The sequence below is a fragment of the Ixodes scapularis genome, unplaced genomic scaffold (assembly GCF_016920785.2).
Source record: "Ixodes scapularis isolate PalLabHiFi unplaced genomic scaffold, ASM1692078v2 PGA_scaffold10__122_contigs__length_95168666, whole genome shotgun sequence".
Classification (NCBI taxonomy): domain Eukaryota; kingdom Metazoa; phylum Arthropoda; class Arachnida; order Ixodida; family Ixodidae; genus Ixodes; species Ixodes scapularis.
Window position 1 is genome coordinate 6752362 of NW_024609836.1, and position 20036 is coordinate 6772397.

A 20036-nucleotide genomic window follows, 5' to 3' on the forward strand; every position below is an offset into this window, starting at 1 on the left:
CAAGAAAAATTAAACTCACACGTATCGGAAACAGATCAAAGATTGACTTCTATAAAAGGGAAGCTGGCGTCGTTTTCGCGTACAGTAGAAAGAGTGGATGATTGTGAGCATGCAGAGAACATTCTAAATCATCAGGTTGCAACGCTAATGAGAAAAATAAGTAGATGATCTCGAAAACCGCAGTCGACGGAATAATTTGATTGTATATGGAGTCATTGAACGTGAAACGGAAACGCCAAATTCTCTCCAGGAGTTTGTCTTGACAGGAATATTTTAGGAGAAGCTGGGCATCAAGGTACCCATCGTTTGAGTAAAAAGACACCAAACAAAACACGCCCGGTAATTTTGCGTTTGTTTGGCTTTAACAAAAAATGGAGCTACGAAGAAACACAAGAAAATTTAAGGGAACGAAAGTTTCAATATCAGAAGATGTTTCGCTGAGAATTCAGAACATCCGGAAACAGTTTTGGGCAGCTGTTAAAGATAAAAGAAAACCCGAAGATAAAGTATATCTTAAGTATGATAAGTTGGTTATTAATCAGGATGTGTATGTGTGGGGTGACGAAAATTGTCGAAGGTGTAAGCTTACGGGCTCTGGGATTGATGACGTGAACGAGGCACAAGATGATTTTGCTAGCACTTCCCAGTCCCGAAGAGGTAGGGCCGGTGACAGGCTACGTAAACGAACACGCGGAAGACTGGCTTTTTCTAAAACTATTTCGTGGGACCATGGCCGAGTATGTTCAAATGAACAAGCCTATTTCACCCGTGCTCGTAAAAATCAGGCAACGACATCTTCTAATTCACAGACACTGTCAGCAACGTCATAGCTACGTGCAAGTAGCAGTGGCGAACATGCTTTTTTTTCGTCGGTTTCAGTTACGTTTACTAACATAAGAAGTCTTATGAATAAACGAGATCAGCTTAATTCTGTTGTTAGCTCAACGAACTCAGACCTAATCTTTCTTAAGGAAACATTGCTCGGCAGACATGTCTGCAGCTCTGAAGTTTTCCAAGGAGATAAAACATATAATGTATATCGTTTTGACAGAGACGGTAGACATGGGAATGGCACACTCATAGCCGTATCACAAAGCATACCTCCATTTTGCGTGGATGTTGTTTCCGATCTAGAAATGGTTTGGGCTTGTATCACATTAAAAAACAAGGATTTTACTGGATGACTGCTACCGCCCCCCAAACAGCGCACTGACATTTATTAATGATTTGCATGACGTTATGAATTCTATTGTTTGTCAGTATCCCAGTTCTCCTATTTTTTATTGGGAGACTGTAATTTTCCAAATATCATATGGTCTGACCCACCTTCTTTTCAACCTGTTTCAACTCGGTCAACAGTTTTTTGGATCTGCGTGCGTGTTTTAATTTGACACAGCTGGTTACGAAAGCAACAAGGTATGCCAGTGACACAGCGAATACGGCACCATGACAGAACAGCACACGACAAAACAGCACGCGACAAAACAGCACGGTCCAAACAGCACGCGTCAAAACAGCACAGCGTCAAAACAGCACCGCGACAAAACAGCACGCGTCAAAATAGCACGCTACAAAACAGCACAGCGTCAAAACGGCACAGCGACAGAAGAGCACATGCCAAAAAAGCACGGCGTTAAAACAGCACAGCGTCGAAACAGCGCAGCGACAAAAGAGCACAGCGTCAAAAGGTCACAGCGTCAAAACAGCACCGCGACAAAAAAGCTCAGTGTCAAAACAGGATATTGACAATATAGCTAGGGTTTGACGTTTTCGGTTTCTATTGTTTTGAAATTAGGCGAACTTTTTTTCTGTTTTATTCCAAACATAAGTTTTCGGCTTATTGCGGTGAATATTTGTAGACTCATAAACTTCTCGGTCCTTTTCGGTTTATTGACGAAAATCAGAATACTTGCGAAAATTCAATATTTAAAAGCGTTTATTTAAGATATATAGTAAGTAAACCAGGTACTGGTTTTGTTCTTTGTTGCTGTCTGTGGCAGCCGACTCACTTGCAGCCGACGCACAATCACGACAGGGCGCAAGACGCACCTACGCCCTGTCGTGATTTGACATTATCGTCGTATGCTCATATTTGTATAAAGGACTACCACTTCGGTCGGAGAGGCAAATATCAAAATGCAGAAATTTGCAAGCATTGTACTCAGTGCGTTTTTTCCCCAATTTTCACGACTGCGAGAGGTGGTAAATTTGCGCCGACCACAGAAACGACAATAAAACAATCATATTTATGCCCTCCTCTAGTAGATGGAAGCTAGGAGTGTTATAAAATCTGAGGCATTTACGGAGGCCCTTGATTTTAATTGTTCAGTTCACGAATAAACTCTCTTCTTTGAAAAAAGAATTCGGCACACAAAACTCAGGTGAAAAGATTTCGCCCTGAAGACCCCTGCGCCTCCGGAGCTTTTGCTGAGAGTTAAACTGATCTCGGAGACAAGCTGAAAGCTGCGAAAGGAAGTGATCATACGGTCTTTAAGAAGTCACATCCCCCTCACCCACCCCTCCGAACGCCGTAGAAAATAATAACCTTTTTCAGTTCAAACCGATTTTGGACAAATTAATTCGGCGTACCTTTACCGGTTTTATGCGGTTTTAGCCGAAAACGCTGAACCCTAAATATAGCATATGGAGTTAAAAAATACATGTTTCAAAGTAGGTACTGTAAAGGAATGAGGGGTCTCGGCCGATTCGTCGAAAGCCAGCACGTCGACGGCCAATTTGTCGAATCCGTTCTGTTGGGAGCAAGTTCGGAGCGGGGAGTATACTCGATATGGAGGCACGTGAAGGCTTTCTGGGCTGTACCGAAGCCTCCGCTGGTGCTTATTCTGGTTATTTCTCGAGCAGTTCCGCTAATTTTGGCGCACAAGTTTGCTGGTGAAGTCGTCTACAGTAAATGAATCATTCGCACGGCAATTTGCTGTCGTTAGTTAAAAGAAAAGAGAAACACAAAGCGTATGCGGCAACGGTGCGCTCAGCCCATGCTGCATTGAGGCTGTGGCATGTTTCTGCTTCACCGGTTTTCACTCGATCGCTGCCTTCGGCGGCAATAATCTGTGAATTTAACTCAAAGTAACTTCTCGCCTGCAAGCTGCAGCCGCGTGTTTCGGGGACATTTTATTCACGGCGAATGAACCCTGCAGAATCAGTGCCCATGGTCCACCTTGAATACGCTCAACATTAAAGTCCCTTATCTTACCGGTTCTACCAACGCACCTGCAATCAACACATCTCCCACTTTTCTATTTTCTTTTTTTTTTTTTTTTTTTGGGGGGGGGGGGGGGGGTTGTTTTCCGTTTTGGTGGTAATTACGAAACAGCGAGTATACTACGGAACCTCACCGGACCGATGCAAACCAGACGGTTCAGAATTTGAACTTATGGATTTCTTTTTCCCAATAACTTTTCCTCTTTCGCTAATTCTAAAAAAAAAAAAAAAAAAAAAAAAAAAAAAAAAAACAACGCGGCTAACGTCGCCACGAAGATATCACCTCTAACTACCCAATCTCTTCAGAGATCAGCGTAGTTAAGTAGTGATAGTAATAGGCTCCCATTCTTTACAACCTAGCCACAGTAAATGAAAGGGTCAAGGAGGTTCGAAAGTATTCGCGCAGAGAGGTGAAGAGTGCGCTCGAAGTTGCTAAATGCGTGCTGTTTTGTCGCCGTGCTGTTTTGACACGTGCTCTTCAGTCGCTGTGCCGTTTTCACGCTGTGCTCTTTTGTCGCGTGCTCTTTTGACGCGTGCTGTTTTGTCGCCGTGCTGTTTTGACGCTGTGCTGTTTTGACGCGTGCTGTTTTGACCGTGCTGTTCTGTCGCGTGCTGTTTTGTCATGTGCTGTGCTGTCGCGTTCCCAGCGAATACACGTGATTTAATTCTGTCGACACACCCTGACCTTCTATCTTCCCTTACGTATCTTCCAGGCTTAAGTAATCACTCGTTGTTAAATTTTGATCTCAAAGTTGCTCCCCCAATCAATATTAAAAAAGTAAGCTTATTTCTGACTACAATAAAGCCAATTTTGATATTATTAACCAAAACCTGTGCAGCTATCTGGACATATATCTGTCAGAATTCGATCAACGAAGCGTGCAGGAAAATTAGAGATTCTTTTGTTTAAAAGTCAACGAACTGAATGATGCGCATGTACCCGTCAGGTGCATTCAATCTGATGCTAAAGCACCTTGGTATACTAACACCCTAAGACGTCTTTCCAATAAAAAAACAGCGACTTTTTCGTTTAGCTAAATTACGTAACACGATTGATCGGTGGCAAGCATAATTTGCGGCTAAGGTTGGATATTCCCAAGCTGTATCTGACGTCAAAAAAAAAAATTTAAGAACACTTTACCGAGTCTATTGTTAAATGACCCCAAAACACTTCTGGAAGACTGTTAATATGAATGACGACGGCTTAATTTGTCTTAGCCATGAGTCTGGGGCGTTAATTCCTCCGGCAGAATATCCATCAGTGTTTGTCTTTTTGCCTTTTATAATTTTTTGTCTTATTTCTGTCTTTTAAATATTTTGTTGATTTAAATATAGTACAAGCTGTGACGCTGATGATAAGCAGATAGGTCCGATAAAACATGTAATAGACATCATATCACCCTGTCTGACATTCATTTTTAATCTCTGCTTGCCGCTCGGGGTGTTTCCAAAAATTAAGCAGCCAACTAAGGTCAGCGTATTGTATAAAAAGGGTGACAAGAACGACATGACAAACTACAGACCTATATCTATATTACCGGTGTTTTCGAAAGGCTTAAAAAAATATTGCTTTCACGTATGGTGAAGTCTTCAGATAAGCATAGTATAACCGATCCTTCGCCGTTTGGTTTCCGTAAAGGCCGGTCTACCCAGCTTGCTTTTCTGGAGCAAGAAGAATATATTTTGGGCGACATTGAGCAGAAAAAAATTACCCTTGGAATATTTATTGATTTTAGTAAAGCGTTCCCTACTGAAAAAAACCATTTGGCGCCCATATGAAAATAAACGGGTCCATACCGGTAACCGTTTAACCATACTGGTCGCCAGTTTGTCAAAGGGGTCGCTCGTATGGCTCAAAGGGGTCCCCCGTATGAGCCATAACGGTCACCTATTTGGCAAACGGGTCGCTCGTCTGGGCAAATGGGCGACTCGTTTGGGCAAAGTTGTCGCACGTTTGCTCAAACCGGCGACCATGTTGCAAACTGCACCAGTTTAATCAAACGGCTCTCCGGAGCCCGTTTGATATTGAACGTACAGATCGGCGGCGTGGGCACGCCTAGCGTTTCAGCCGTGGCAGCCAATGTTTTCCGGAAGGCTGGGAGCGCCGGTTCATCGGTTTCAGATCGTCCGCGTAATGCAAGTAATTATATTTATATTTCAATTGCGCTGATTTTCGATTATACTGCAACTAAAACTAACACCTTTTTTTTTTTTTTTTACGTAAACGCGCGACGTTGGTGAGCCGATATTTTTGACAGACCTTTAATACTTTGTCCATCTTTGTTGCCTCAATTTACTTATTCAGCTCGAATCTCTCTCGCAGAAGACGCGATCGACCGCGTGAAAGAATGTACGTCTAGACTCCGTTTCACTTTAATTCAAGACGCAGCGAAGGTAGCACGCGTACACGCGGCTGCAAGAACATCGAGCATTGCGAGAGCACGCCCGCCGTTGCAGCACTCAAACTACGAGCTTGCGCTGGGTTCTTTCTTCGCTCGGGCGCAAGCCGAGCTACTGGCGGCCCCGCCGCCATTTCCAAAGTTCGAGCGCGCGCGCGCGCGCGCGTTTGTTCTTCGGGACTACAAAAACGCATCTCCCTGGAATGCCTGGAGAGAGGGAGAGGGGCTGTCCCGGTGGTCCCAGCGCCTTGACCTCGCCCCCTCCCTCCTCTCTTGTCACCCCTGTCACGTGACCCACAGCAGCGCGCGAGCTACACGCTGATAAGCATCGAGATCCGGAAGGGCGCGCCTTGCAGCCGCTTTTTTCTTTGTCTGCTTGCTGTCAGTTGCTGCTCGAAGTTCGCTCGTCCTACCTGCTTCAATCTGTCGCCTAACCCTGCGGTCTTATTGGGATGTCTCTCGACAACGTATTGGATGTGCATCAAAGCTATCAGTGTTCGAAAAGACCCACGTGTATGTCGGCAACCAGCGATTCTTCAAAGAAGTCGCGAATTCTCGCGGTTTGGTTGGGTTCGGCAAATGACAGCTTGTGCGCCGCATCGTGTTGAAACTTCCAAGGAGCCGTTCCCTCTCGTTTGTGTTTGTGTGGTTGTCCTGCTTTGACCGTGTCGACAAATATCACGGATTACCTCTTTCAAGTCCGCTATTGTTATGGTAAGTGCACTGCAACCTACGTGTTGGCAACGATTGACCGTTCTTCTACGCGTACTCTTCTAAATTATCTAAAAAATTATGCAGCGCCTATTCGCGCGGCAGCCAGGAGAATAATTTCCCCGAAAGTCTACCTGTATAGTGTTCACAGATCGCTTGCACGTTTGTACTTGTCTACAGAAGAGGTAATAAACTTCGAGGAGAATTGAAAACAATCTTTTGTGTCGGTTTTCCTGTCCACTTACAAGCACCTACGCGAGTGCATTTGTTCTACGTGTTTTCTCCATGTTATAAATACGTTTATGAGTTTCGGGATGTCTTAAATATGTTTAAGATAACCAACCTCCCAGACGATACCCATTTAGGGCTAGCGCATAATTTGCCATTTCGAAGGGCACGTTCAAACGTGTGGTCACGTGCCATGTCGAACGGGTACTCGTACCATACGGCACCCGTATCAAACGGGCACCTGTATCAAACGGGTACCGTTTCGAACGGGTACCGTTTCCAAACGGGTACCCGTATCCCATAATCACGTTTGGTCCAAACGGATCGTCAGGTTTGATTCAAACGGGCGACCAGTTTGCTACCCGTTTGAATTTCAAATGGTTTTTTTCAGTAGGGTTCGATCATCTAATTCATTGTCTGTTAACAAAACTACAAACATATGGTTTTCGTGAACAGGTATGACCTTTAATTGCGTCATATCTTCCACATTGTAAGCACTCAGGCCATTAAAAAAATGACCGCATCTCCACGAGGTGAATGATGATGATTGGGGCGAAGCTTTGGTGGTGCTGATGATACTGATTTTATTGTTCATAGATAGTGCTAATGGTGCTGATTTTTTTATTGCTCATGGGTAGTGCTGAGTTCCGGCTTGCATTTCGACTTCATTATTACTGTTTTATGGTCAATGAAATGCAGAGTTAGTTGTTCTTCTAGCTGATCAGCTTGGATCCTCTAGGAGCCGTGGGAACGCATCTCCACCGCTTAAGTCAACGGTTCATGTCATAAAGAGAATGTGTGGTCTGGAACGTGGTTATATACGGATTTGAGAATTCGACCGCAGCGCCCTCTTGTCTATAAACGTTGAGCCAATGCATGCAAAGCTTAACGCGATTATATACGCATTTGACCGCAGCGCCCTCTCCTGTTTAGACGTTGAGCGGCTACATGCAACGTTTCATCCATGACAGAAACCCCAGCTCTTGAGTTTCTACCACATCTCAGGGCCCCCTACTCGTCCCCCAGTCGTGGCCGAGTGGTTAAGGCGATGGACTAGAAATTCATTGGTGTCTCCCTGCACAGGTTCGAATCCTGTCGACTGCGCAAATATTTCTTTTTTTTTAAGAAGAGAGATGGGATGCCAATCGATGTGAGCATCGACGCCGGACGGACAAGGCTAGACCCTAAGTATCTTCGCCCCTAAAACGAAAATGATAAGCAATAGTAAACAAAACCACGTGTCACAGTTGAAAAGGAAGGGAAGCATCGCACGGGTCTGGACAAAACATGGACAAAGTTCTAATACCCCTGCCAGACGAGCACCTTGATTATCATTTACCCTATAGGCATTCAGGATTTTCAAATGACATTTAAGTCGTGTCGTGTCAGACGGGTAACTCAAATGTCATTTAGGTGATGTCTATCACAATATTGGTCTGTTGTTAACCTATGAATGTAGTGTTTGTATTATTGTTAACCCGGCAGACTAGTGTTTATTTTATTGTTTACTAAGTAAATAAAATGTAATGAACTCTCAAAACATAGAATTCAAACACGGTGATGAAAACTAAGTACACGTTTTGACGGAGACAAGGTGTTTTGTGGCAACTATGAGATGGCGTCAGCAATCCCAAGTAATCTGTAGCCGTACCCCTTCTGGCGCTTGGCTCGTCTGCTTTCGAAACTCCGTGCATCTTGCTCGCCGTTGTTCCTCGCGCTCTTTCGTTCTTCGCCGGATTCGAATACGCCGTTCACGTTTACGTCTGCGATCAATTCAAGCGAAGACCGTGACCCTGTAGCGATGGAGCCTGCTGACGACAATGATCGTACTGCGATGGATCCGGAACGTCGGATCGCGTTCCTGACGTGTATGTACGCACAACAGCAGAGTGCCTTGACGCTGCTGAGGGCCGACATACGATCTGCCAGTGCAGAAAGGTCCGCCTTCAAAAAAGGCTCCTTACCAACGGCCTGATGTTCGCTGCTGTTGAAGCTCCAAGTGTCATTCCGCGAAGCATTCAAGCGTTCAGGAGGAACGAACGCTCGTTCGAGGACACTCTACCCCACATGCCGGTGCACTTCTTCAAGCAGTCCTTCCGCGTCAAGCCGGTTACGTTTAGGTACCTGGTGGACGTCTGTTGGCCCCACATCCCTATAAAAAATTCTCATTTGTATGAGAAATTTCTTTGTCCAATAAACACATATGAGTCACACAAGATATATAAGTACATATAAGAACAGTATAATAGCTATATAAGAACAATATATGATATATAGGAACATACAAGCACCATTAAAGAAACTTGTGAGCAGTTTCTTATAAGTTTCTTATATTGTTCTCATATCTTATATAATTCTCATATAGTTCTTATATGGGTCTTATATGTTCTTATAGATTTTCTATGATTCATATGTATTTATTGGAGACAAGAAATTTCTCATACAAATTACTTTTTTTCACTAGGGATGGAGCGCGAAGTTACCCCCATGCGTTCCACCATTCCAGTGGAGAAGAGGGTTGATGATGCGCTGTACAAGTTGTGCTCGAGCGCAGGAGACCGCATCATCGCCAACCTGTTCGGCCTGGAACGGTCCACCGCAAACGAGAACTACAGGGAGTTCTGCAGGGTTTTTGTCTCTATCCTCGAGCAAGACTGGCTCAATATGGTGAGCGCCGCCGAGCCTCCGGACCACACCCGGGAGTTCCAAGCTGCTCTGGAGTTTCCTCGGGGCATAGGGCGCTGGATGGTTGCCGCTTCCCCATCTCACCACCGAAAGTCAGCGCGAGCGACTACCACAACTACAGGGGCTGGTAGGTAAAATTTACTTCAAGGAGAATGTTTATGATCATCTATGAACTGCTAGAACTGATAACATATACGTTGAACCTCCTGACCCTTTAGAAAGGCGGGCATCTTTTTTCAAACTGATAATTGCAACAAAAAAAAAAGAATTTCTATAATAAATATTGAGTGTGAATTCCTATCAGTAAACAAATTCAATGAAGCTGGCCAAACTGAATGATGCAAACTCGTTACTGCTAGCAAGTGTTCTAAAATGCGTATTTCAGGCATTGAAACATACAGAGGGGCACGCCAAGCAAAGGGCAACGGAGAGAACGCCTAGAAAATTTACGATGATGAGGCAGCCAACTCGTGCCGTCATTGGTCGAGGGGAACAAACCAACGGGGCCACATTTCAGGGGCAAACAAACGCACGAGGTGCACAAAAAGCAGACGAACTTGAACGGCAAATTGTTTCAAACGTTTCGATTTGAATAAAATATTACGAGACCAGACATTTTTCCCTATCAATTTTAATATGGTTATATAAGCCACATGTGTTTGATGACATGGAAGTTATGAAATAGCTATTCCTGAATATGAGATGCCAGTAACTGTGTGATAGCCACACTCTTACACTTTTAATGTTACGTTTAAAAGGTTTGTACATCTCTGTTCTGCGGAGTTTAAACGAATTGTGCTGTGCTGTCTACTTCCCTTTTTAATCTCCAGTTTTTAGGACTGTATGACCGCAGCATAATATATTCAACACCGATGGAGCTGATATATGCCTTGTAATGTTTATATACAGGTACAGCATCATCTTACTGGCCCTCGTAGACCACCGTTACCGGTTCCGGTATGTGAACGTCGGGACACCAGGGCGGTGCCACGACGCACATGTGTACCGGAGGTCGGCTTTGGCGGCTGCTCTGCAAGGACCAACGCTGCAGATGTCTATGGTCACCGTCAACGGGACCACCGTGCCGCCCCTGATCCTGTGTGATCAGGCATTCCCTTTAACGTCCTACATGCTCAAGCCGTACCCACGCAAGGACGTTAAGAAAGGCTCTTCACAGGAAGGCTTCAACCGACAGCTGTCGTCTGCTCTCCTGGTCATGAAGGACGCCTTCGGAAGAGTCAAGGCCCGATTCCGCTTCATTATGAAGAGGGTAGAGTGCGAGGTGGACAATGCCCGGCTTGTTGTGCGAGCCTGCTGCATTTTAAACATTGTGTGCGAACATTTCAAAGACGGTGTCAAGCCCCAGTGGCTCAGCGACGTGGCGACGGAAAACAAAATCATTCTGCAACCGTTGTGCACCAAAGATGCCGAGGCAGACAACGGGCAGAGCGTCAGGGACGCCATTGCGCAGTCTCTACACCAACTTTTGAGGCAAATGGTCTAGATGAAGAGCTCAAGTGGCTGCTCTTGTTTTCAGCGACAGAAAGACCAAGACCACAGACCCTGACAGCTACGAGGGCCCTTTGTAGTGCTTGAAGAACAAAAGGCCCTTTTAAGGTCAAACAAATCTGGCTTTGTAGCGTAACACTTGTTGCCAACCCCCGTGTCCCAAGTGAAGTCTCATGTTTTGGTCAATATGCTTAGCCTTCTGTATGCTTTCATGTGGCTTTTATAGCACTATTTTAATAAATTTTAAGTCATTGACTGCCCAAATATAAGTTCAAGCCTCTCTTGTAGCTACTATGTGCCCTATTGAAAATTCCATCAAGCTACGTAATTTAGGACACTGACTGCCAGTCAGCAGCCTTGGTGGAACGTAATGGACCATCAGACGTCATCTGAGGTCAAATCGAGTTTCCTAACTGGTGGCATATCATAGCGGTTAAGGTGTCCGATTAGTACGCAAGTTGTCGCGGGTTCGATCCCCGGTGGTCTCGCTTTTTTTCTTTTTCTTTTTTTTTCTCGAACATTTTGTTTTATCGAGGCATTTGGCAATATTTATGAGTGCGTATAGCTTTACTCTTATATAAATGCTGCCCTTGTTGATGAAATTCCCTTGGCAGTGGCAGTCAGACGTCATCTGATGCACCATCAGATGACGTCTGACTGCCACTGCCAAGGGAATTTCATTGACTGCCAAACAGGGTTACATTGATGGATTTTTCCTTCGGGCGCAATAAAACGAGGCTTAAAAAACAAAAGATCATCTGAAAGGGTCACTGCTGGAGCAGAAGAAATACCAGCGCCTGTTCGGGGGATTCCTTCAACTCTTGCTTTCCATGAGAGTTGAAAGAAAAAATATTATGGGTGTGCGAATAGTAGAATTTCGGCTTGAATGAAATCGAACATTCCCATATAGTTAGCAAAAAGTCAAGTGTAAAATTCAGTATTGAATACCAAGAAGTCTATTTGGGAGCTCCACATACCAAACCAATGAAGGGCATCTGGCACAACTCAATGAAAAGCTGGGATTAGTGTAGGTCACTTAGGGACCATGAAGCAGTGGCTTAAACGGGGGGGGGGGGGGGGGGGGGGATGGGGGGGGAGTCGGTGAGGTCACTAACTCTCGGGTTCATCAATATAAATACGGTGTTGTATATTTTTTTTAAACAGCGGAGCCAGGTTGGTTTACGGCTTTTTTACGTGCATGTATTTAGCCTAACCATTGTCACTGCTGCTGCTGCCATTTTTGTCTTCTTTCTCCTCACAAGTACGTGCGCGGTTTCTTTTTAGCGTCTTAATAGATGGAAAATGAATGTCCTTCGTGTTCTGAGGAATTGCCTGAAACTGGAGAAGTGCTGAACTGCTCGGAGTGCGATTACTCGTTCCACCTAGGTGCATGTTCCGGGATCAGTGCCAAAGCGTTCAAAACGAAAGATGACAGTTTTAAACAGGCATGGCTATGCTCCGCATGTGCAAAACTCCCAGACGTCCAAAGATCGAAAGCAAAAATCTGAGGTCGACATGGCGAGCCTGCTTGCGAGTATGAACACGAAACTAGACTCGCTCATGACGATAAAAGAGACGGTCGATAATATCGAGAAAACTGTCAAACACCTATCAGACGACTATGATGACCTGCTCAAAAAAGTGAACCGACACGATGGTGAACTAAAAAACATTCAAAAACGTATGGAAACGATCGAAAATCAGAATCGGAAAAGCGAAATAAAAAAACTGAAACGTGAAATGAACGATCTCGAATGGAGAAGCAGAAAATTAAACCTGGAACTTCACGGCTTGTTATCTATAATTTATTTAATACGGGGACTAACCGTACAGATATAATGTGGAGAAAGCTTAATTCGGTACTAAATACACAGCGTTCCACTAACGCCATTGAGAAACTCTACGTGAACAGAATGGAGTTATCTGGTCGAACTCTTGCAAATGCTTTCAACAAGATGAACAGAACAGCGCACACAAAGACAAGGACAGAGAAAAGGAACATGCAGGACACACAAGCGCTGACTCGCAACTGAATTTATACACAAAAGAAAGAAGAAGAAAACCTTCTGAAAGACACACAGGGCACGCAGTGCTTGTGACACGCGACACAACACCATCTAACTGCAATGTCTTTGCCCCATAGTCCGATCTAAAAACAAGGTTTCAGTGTTTAGTAGTGTCATTGATGAGTGGCTGACGCAGCAGTCCCCCAGGCTGTTGATGCAATGTGCTTCCAAGATTTCGCGAGTCGTCTTGTCTCGATAGTGTCCAATTATTGTTGTGCCTTTTAGAATCGGAGCACACGAGCAGGAATTGCAGTGAACGGGAAGATGACCACCCACCGTAGATTTTAGTGAACGATCATGCTCGAGAAGGCGATCGCTTAGGCACCGTCCAGTTTGGCCCACATAGCTTCTACCACACGTTAGTGGGATTTTGTACACCGCGCCAATTGAACACGGCACATAAGGGTGGCTGTGGCGTTTCTGGCACTTGTCTTTGTTGAGGTTATCCGCTATCGAGCGAACCTTTGAGCAGATTTCGCCATTCTTTTAGGAGCCGAAAACACCACAGGCACATCGTACCTTTGGGCTGCTCTTTTTAAATTATGAGAGGTTTTGTGCATGTATGGTACAGCAACCTTTTGTTTCTGTGGATCTCGAGGTTTCTTTCGCTGAATCCCTTTAGTCTTACGTACTAAGACCGCCACCACCTCGTTTAAAGGGACACTGACAGGGTATTTATGCTCGCCGAGGTTTTTAGTTGTACGTGACATATGAGAGCTCAACTACCCAGAACAGAGTTTGCGGCTCGAAATTCGGTTTCTTTCCGCCCGAAAACCGCCGATCAAGAACTGGCCGGTTCGAGTCTTGCTCACTCTCTTTTCCGCGGTCACGGGCCGTTTTCTAAGGTATCGATGCGACCACCAAATTTAATCAAAGTCGTGGGTCACTGAAGGCAGACACTCAACATTAAAAATAGAAAAAAATATGAAACCCATTTTTTGTGGCTTCTAAAAAGCTGTAAATACGTTGATTGAAAAAAAAAGTTCCACACACAACCGGAAGCATTCTGTGCGTTCATCGTTTCGCGTATCGTGGGACTCGCGGGGACGGCGATGGTAGCGGACGACGGGCGTGGGACCTCTATTTCAAAACTGTCGTTCGCGGTACCGGCGAATTCTGTCTACCGTTAAAAGAGAAATTTGGGACTGATCAAAAGAATTAGTATTCATCCCGTACGACACGCCCGGTTACCAAGCCGATTTGCACGAAGACGTCACCGAGCCGTCGCTCCCTTCTCGTGGCTGAAGACATCGCTCGCGCAAACGTCAAGCACGACGTGTCTACTTCGAGTTGAATTTGCACGCGTACGATGTCTTTACTAGGTGCGAATGTCCCCAAAGCGTGGTGCTTCCCGACTTCGACCCGGGAGTGCTTTTGCTAGAGAAAAATCGACAGCAAACTTTCCAACTTACCGGCTGAATTATTACTAAGGAAAGAGATCCACAAGAACACAGATGCCCTAGTAGCTCATTCTTCTTCCGGCAGCGTAGGCGATCGGTTGGTGAATCATGAGCTCCGTCGGAGCGGTGATAGCGGCCCAGCCGGGCCGCGGTGACAGGCATGACGCTTCTACTTCGGACTATCAGATTATACTGCCTCCCCTGCCTACTGGAGCTGCGGTGTTGAACAACGTGTTTCTGCACGCTGACATCCGCGGGCGCCCGTACCGCGTCGAGGACTTCCGCGACGCCCTGGGCCACCTGGAACTGCTCCCCGGGGTTCTCGCCTTGGGGGCGTTCCAGATGAATCACGTCTGGGCCGTGACTTTCAAGTCACCGGAGGGTAAGCGGAAGACCCTTGCAGCGGGTGACCTCGTCGTCAAGGGCCGACGATGCATCGTTGTCGACCCGGGCAACCGCGACATCCGCGTCAAGCTCCACTGGCTCCTGTATCACGTCCCCGACGACGAGGTGAAAGCCGCACTGGCCCCTTACGGCACGGTGACCGAAATGGGAACCGAGAAGTGGCGGGTGCAGGGAGTCATGGACTGCGGGTCAATGACGCGCACGGCTGTCATCCGGCTTAACCCTGGGCTCGGGTTGGACAAACTGCCGCATCAGCTGCGTATTGCCGGAGGGCAGGTGCTCGTCGAGGCGCCGGGCAGGGCACCACTCTGCCTGCGCTGCGAGCGGACCGGCCATATCCGCCGCGATTGCCGAGTGCCGAAGTGCCAGTCCTGCCATCGGATTGGTCACGACGCCGCCCACTGCGTCAAGACCTACGCTGCGGCAACGGGCCCCGGAGCTGGTCAGGCCAACGCTGACCACCTCATGGACGAGGCGGATGCGGAGGAGACAATCAAGGGAGCTGGTCCTTCCACCGGGACGCCTGTGAGCGGAACCTCCCAGCAAGGCAGACCGGCGGAATGCTTTACCTCGGCAACTTAATCTGACACGCTGCTTCTGATTTTGTAGGGCGACATCGTTGGTACTTGGGAGCAAGCCGTGCTGTACGGGTTTTCGGCTGGAACATTTCGGCCAGTGCATCGCTGCCGTGTCATCCTGTCGTCGTCGCGTCCGGCCAGTGCATCGCTACCGTGTCATTTTGTCGTCGCTGCACGCGCTCAGTACTACTACTACGTGTGAGTGATTGATAGGCTTGTTATCAGTCGACCAAAGGACTGGCAGTGCCATGAAGCGTCCAGTACAGCGCTCTACAAAAGCGTGGGAGGCGGAGCGATTCATCGCAGACCGGCGGAATGCTTTACTTCGGCAACTTAATCTGACACGCTGCTTCTGATTTTGTAGGTAAGCACTGTTTTCGCTGGCTCTTCACCGCGTTTTTGACCGCTCGCCTTCCGCTGGTCTGCTGCCGTGTTGCTTTGTGTTGCTTCCTCGTTTAGTATCTTTTTTTTTCAAAATGAGTGACTGAATCTCATGTCAGAAACCGGTGGCATCTGAAAGTTCTTCCATTACATACTCAGAGTGTGAGCACTGTTATCACGTTGGGAAGTGCTCTGGAGTTACAAAAACGTTACTTAAGTCAATGCCACAGGAGAGTCTCGATCACTAGGTATGCAACACTTGCAAATTGCACGCTCGACGTTCGTCTACTTCTTCGCTAGAATCTCAGTCTGCACGGGAGGGTAATCTGACCTCGTACGTCCAGACAGCTAAATCGTCGGTGCCTCCAGCTGCAATTGCGGTTAGCCAAAACCAAACACAAAGCACCGAACTGAATGTGGCAAACATGCTGGTGGCTATGAATGCAAAGCTGGACACGCTCCTAAATTTGAAGGCAACGGTGGATGGTATGGAACACTCCCTTCAGCATATGCCGGAGAATTATGACGATGTGTTGAAACGTGTGGGTGAGCAGCACGAGGAAATAAAAGACTTGAAGAAAAGGGTCACAAACTTGGAGAAATCAGGGGCCGGAGCAGAAATTGATCAACTAAAGCAGAAAGTTCACGACCTGGAACGGAGGAACCGCAAACAAAACTTAGAAATACACGGGATCCCCTCAAATGCAAATGAAGACCTCATGGCCAAACTAAATGAGCTGGCAGGGCAACTTGATGTTCCCGACTTGACCTTAGATCAAGTTGTTGTAGCACACAGACTTGCTTCACGTCCAGATAAAACACCCGGGATCATTGTTCGATTTGCTAGCCAGGCAACGCGAGACCTGTGGCTAGATAAGCGGGCAAACCTGAAACGTGCTCGAAGCAAGGTTTATGCGGAGGGCAAGTTCGTCTGCTCCTTGCGCAGGGGGTAGCGGTGACGTCAGAACGCCGAGCCCTGATTGGCTGATCGAGCCCCCCTATCTGAGCGTCGTCTGCTTCTTTGCAACGTCGTCTGCTCGCAACGTCGTCTGCGTCTGTCTTACGTTTCCTGCGACTTTCGGGAGTGCGATCTTACGCCGAAAATGTGCGTAAGACAAAACTTAAGAACAAATTCGTATTCACGAAACGAAATTTTCGTAAGTTTTGCGCAGGTTACGGCGAAATCCTACGACAGCTCTGAAGCTGTCTTACGCACTTCTTACGATCAAGTCAGCATGGCCGACAGCGTCGCGGTCGCGACGACCCACGGACGTTTATTTTTCTACGTGAGCTTCTCACGCGTCCTGACTTCAAGCAGCAAAAAAAAAGTAAAAATTACTTGAAACAGAGCACGACGAACAAGAACGCTGGATCCACAGACACCGGGGAAAAGCTCCAACGGCGACGATTCCACCGAACGCGACCAAACGAGCTGGGCAGTTAGGCCTAGCAGGCACTCCGCGACTCGGCGACCCACGCCCGGCTGACGTGCTGAATGGAATATGCCCGCGCGACCCTTGTGAACCCTTCCCGTGTTATACTTTGATCGCCGACCTCGATTTTAGATTAAGAGGTCAATTTCTTCCTCTTGTTATCTCCTTGTTTCCCGAGGCAACGGTGACTCTCGCCGGTGAAAAAGCGGCGAATCTCCGACAGACGCAGGAAAGGTAAAGCAGCCATCGCTTTGACTAGCAGACGTAAAGCAGACGACGTTAACTGCGCCAACCCGCCGGCGCCGTTAAAGAGTGAGGGGTCTCGCCGCACACGAATGGAGGTAAAAAGTATTTGGGGGGGAACTTGCGGACACTAAGCAAACAAACCTCGGCGCCCCGGGACACCTCGCCAGTGAGTCCTTTGACTTCCCTGCTTGATGCGCGTCTGCTAGTTATTAGACGAAAACAACGTACCGCTCGAGTTATTTCGTCTGCCCTCCCTTAAAGGCCAAGTCGAGTTCGCTCCGAAAGTCGCAGGAAAGGTAAGACAGACGCAGACGATGTTGCGAGCAGACGACGTTGCAAAGGAGCAGACGACGCTCAATAGGGGGTCGCGATCAGCCAATCAGGACTCGGCGTTCTGACGTCACCGCTACTTCCTTTCTCATGCGCAGAAGACGAAAATGAGCCCACTTGCGAGGCGTATATCTCGGAAAACCTGACACAGCAAGAAAAATCGCTTCTCTGGGAAACGAAAGAATGGGCAAAGGCGAAGAGGTATCAGTTTGTCTGGTATAGGAATGGAAAGGTGTTCGTAAGGGAGAAGGATGGGGCTCGGTCGTATCTAATAGCAACGAAGGATGACTTGTCAAAACTAGACTAATTTCGTTGCTCTTTCAGTTGGTTACTCTAAATTTGTTTTTTTTTTTGTTTCTAAACATGAATGACAAGCCATATTTATCGTCACCTGAGGTTGGGCTTATTTTTAAACATAAACATAATGTACCGTTTAGTCTGTTTCACCTTAATGTACAATCGGTAAAAAATAAAATCGAGGAACTAGACATCTTTTTGGGGAGTTTTGATTTTATGTACGATGTAATTATGTTGACCGAAACATGGTATAGGTCAAGGAATGAAGTTGACGCGTTAGAAAATTATGAACATTTCAATTTATGTCGTGATGTTAAACAAGGTGGCGGTGTATGCATGTACGTAAAAAAATGTTTTGAGTGTGTCATGATTGATGAGTTTACGATTATCACAAATGACTACGAGATGCTGACGTTACAACACCATAAATCTGTATTTTGTGTTGTTTATCGGCCGCCAAGTGGAAATATTACTGCTTTTCTTGAATATATTGATTTGTTTTTGAGGTTTATTTGTGAAAATGAGTATATGGTTTTCTGTGGTGGCGATTTCAACATAGATATGCTTACGTCTTCACCACGTCAACTAGAGTTCCTTTCTTTATTTCAATCTTACGGTTTGCTTAATGTTATTGTTCAGCCTACTCGTATTACACCTAATCACGAAACATTGCTCGATCTTTTCTTAACAAATGTGTGCGAGTCCGATGTAATCTCGGGAGTAGTGGGAGAAACCATTAGTGACCATCTGCCAATTTTTATGCTTGCTGACATAGGCTTTAAGAGAAAAGAAATTAGTTCACAAGATGTCTATTTTAGAAATGTAAGCGCAAAAACCTCGTAAAATTTGAACAACAAGTGAACTCTGAGGACTGGGGAGTGGTTCTATCTTGCGTGTCGGCAAATGAAGCCTTCAACTTTTTTTTAGAAAAATTTAGTATAATATATGATCGTTGCTTTCCATATCAATTGCATAAAGTTCACAAAAAATCCCGTAAACCTTGGGTTACGTCTCGGGTATTAAACATGATAAAAAAAGAAAAATGTTCTTTATCATAAATTTGTACTTAGCAAAGATGTTGCCATTTTGTCTGCCTTCCGAAAACAACGGAACGCGGTAACTAAAGCCCTAAGACAAGCTAAACAAGCATACTTCAACAATTTGTTTAATGGGGATATGCGGTCCGATGTGGTTTGGAAAAAGTTGAATAGTTTAATGAAAAATGGATTGCATATAGATAAGATAACAACACTTAAAATTGATGGTATTGATATAAGTGGTGTGGCTTTAGCAGAAAAATTTAATGAATATTTTGTTGAACTTCTTCATAGTACACATAGTGAGCATGCTTCCAAATATATGATCAGCGTGCATGACAGTTTGTTTCTTCATCCAACTGATGAAGATGAAGTATACTCAGTTTTCAAGACTTAAAAAATAGCAGGAGCAGTGATTTTTATCAGCTTCAAATTAAACCTATTAAGCATGTACTACGGTCTATTGTTCCGTGTTTGACACATATTTTTAACCTAGCGTTGCAAACAGGGGTTTTTCCTAAGAAAATGCAGGTGGCAAAAGTTTCAGTTTTACATAAAGCTGGAGATAAAAATAACTTAGGAAATTACAGGCCTATTTCCGTATTACCAATATTTTCGAAAGGTCTAGAAAAAACTTTACATAAACGATTATACTGTTTTTGTGACAAATTTTCAATCCTGACGCCCTGTCAGTTCGGGTTCAGAAAAGGTCGCTCCACTGAACTCGCGCTGTTAAAGCAAAAAGAATTAATTTTAAACAATATTGAAAATAAACTGGTTACACTCGGAGTGTTTATAGATTTTTCGAAAGCATTCGATTGCCTAAATCACGTAACGTTAATTCAAAAGTTATACATGTTAGGTGCTCGCGGTGTCGCTCTTGAAATGATTAAAAGTTACTTTGAAAACCGCTATCAATGTGTAGAAATCAGTAAAAATAGATCAGATCTCAGGAAATTAACAGCAGGCGTGCCTCAAGGCAGTATACTCGGGCCACTTCTTTTTGATTTATATATCAATGATATAGTACGTATTGATGATACAGTTAGTTACATCATATATGCAGATGACACCTCTCTCTTTTTCTCAGGGAACGACGCTGACCAAAT

General features: G+C 45.5%; 2 protein-coding genes across 2 annotated transcripts; both read left to right on the forward strand.

The window, feature by feature from the left end:
• Window positions 1-9033: 9033 nt before the first annotated feature.
• Window positions 9034-11006, forward strand: LOC115314182. The gene is made up of 2 exons (XM_029973246.2): window positions 9034-9372; window positions 10155-11006. Exon 2 carries the CDS (start codon window positions 10297-10299, stop codon window positions 10747-10749), a length of 453 nt encoding a protein of 150 aa, XP_029829106.2. The 5' UTR covers window positions 9034-9372; window positions 10155-10296; the 3' UTR covers window positions 10750-11006.
• A 3322-nt stretch (window positions 11007-14328) lies between these two features.
• On the forward strand, window positions 14329-15831 carry LOC115314181. The gene is made up of 2 exons (XM_029973245.3): window positions 14329-15150; window positions 15235-15831. The coding sequence occupies exons 1-2, from the start codon at window positions 14329-14331 to the stop codon at window positions 15403-15405; spliced, it is 993 nt and encodes a 330-aa protein (XP_029829105.1). The 3' UTR covers window positions 15406-15831.
• The last annotated feature ends 4205 nt before the right edge of the window (window positions 15832-20036 follow it).

What these genes read in the sequence shown, in the direction of transcription:
- LOC115314182 (XM_029973246.2), top strand. Translation starts at nt 10,297, where the DNA reads ATGTCTATGGTCACCGTCAACGGGACCACCGTGCCGCCCCTGATCCTG.
- LOC115314181 (XM_029973245.3), top strand. Translation starts at nt 14,329, where the DNA reads ATGAGCTCCGTCGGAGCGGTGATAGCGGCCCAGCCGGGCCGCGGTGAC. An exon ending in GTCCTTCCACCGGGACGCCT is followed by an intron (nt 15,151 to 15,234) that starts GTGAGCGGAACC and finishes CTGATTTTGTAG; the next exon opens with GGCGACATCGTTGGTACTTG.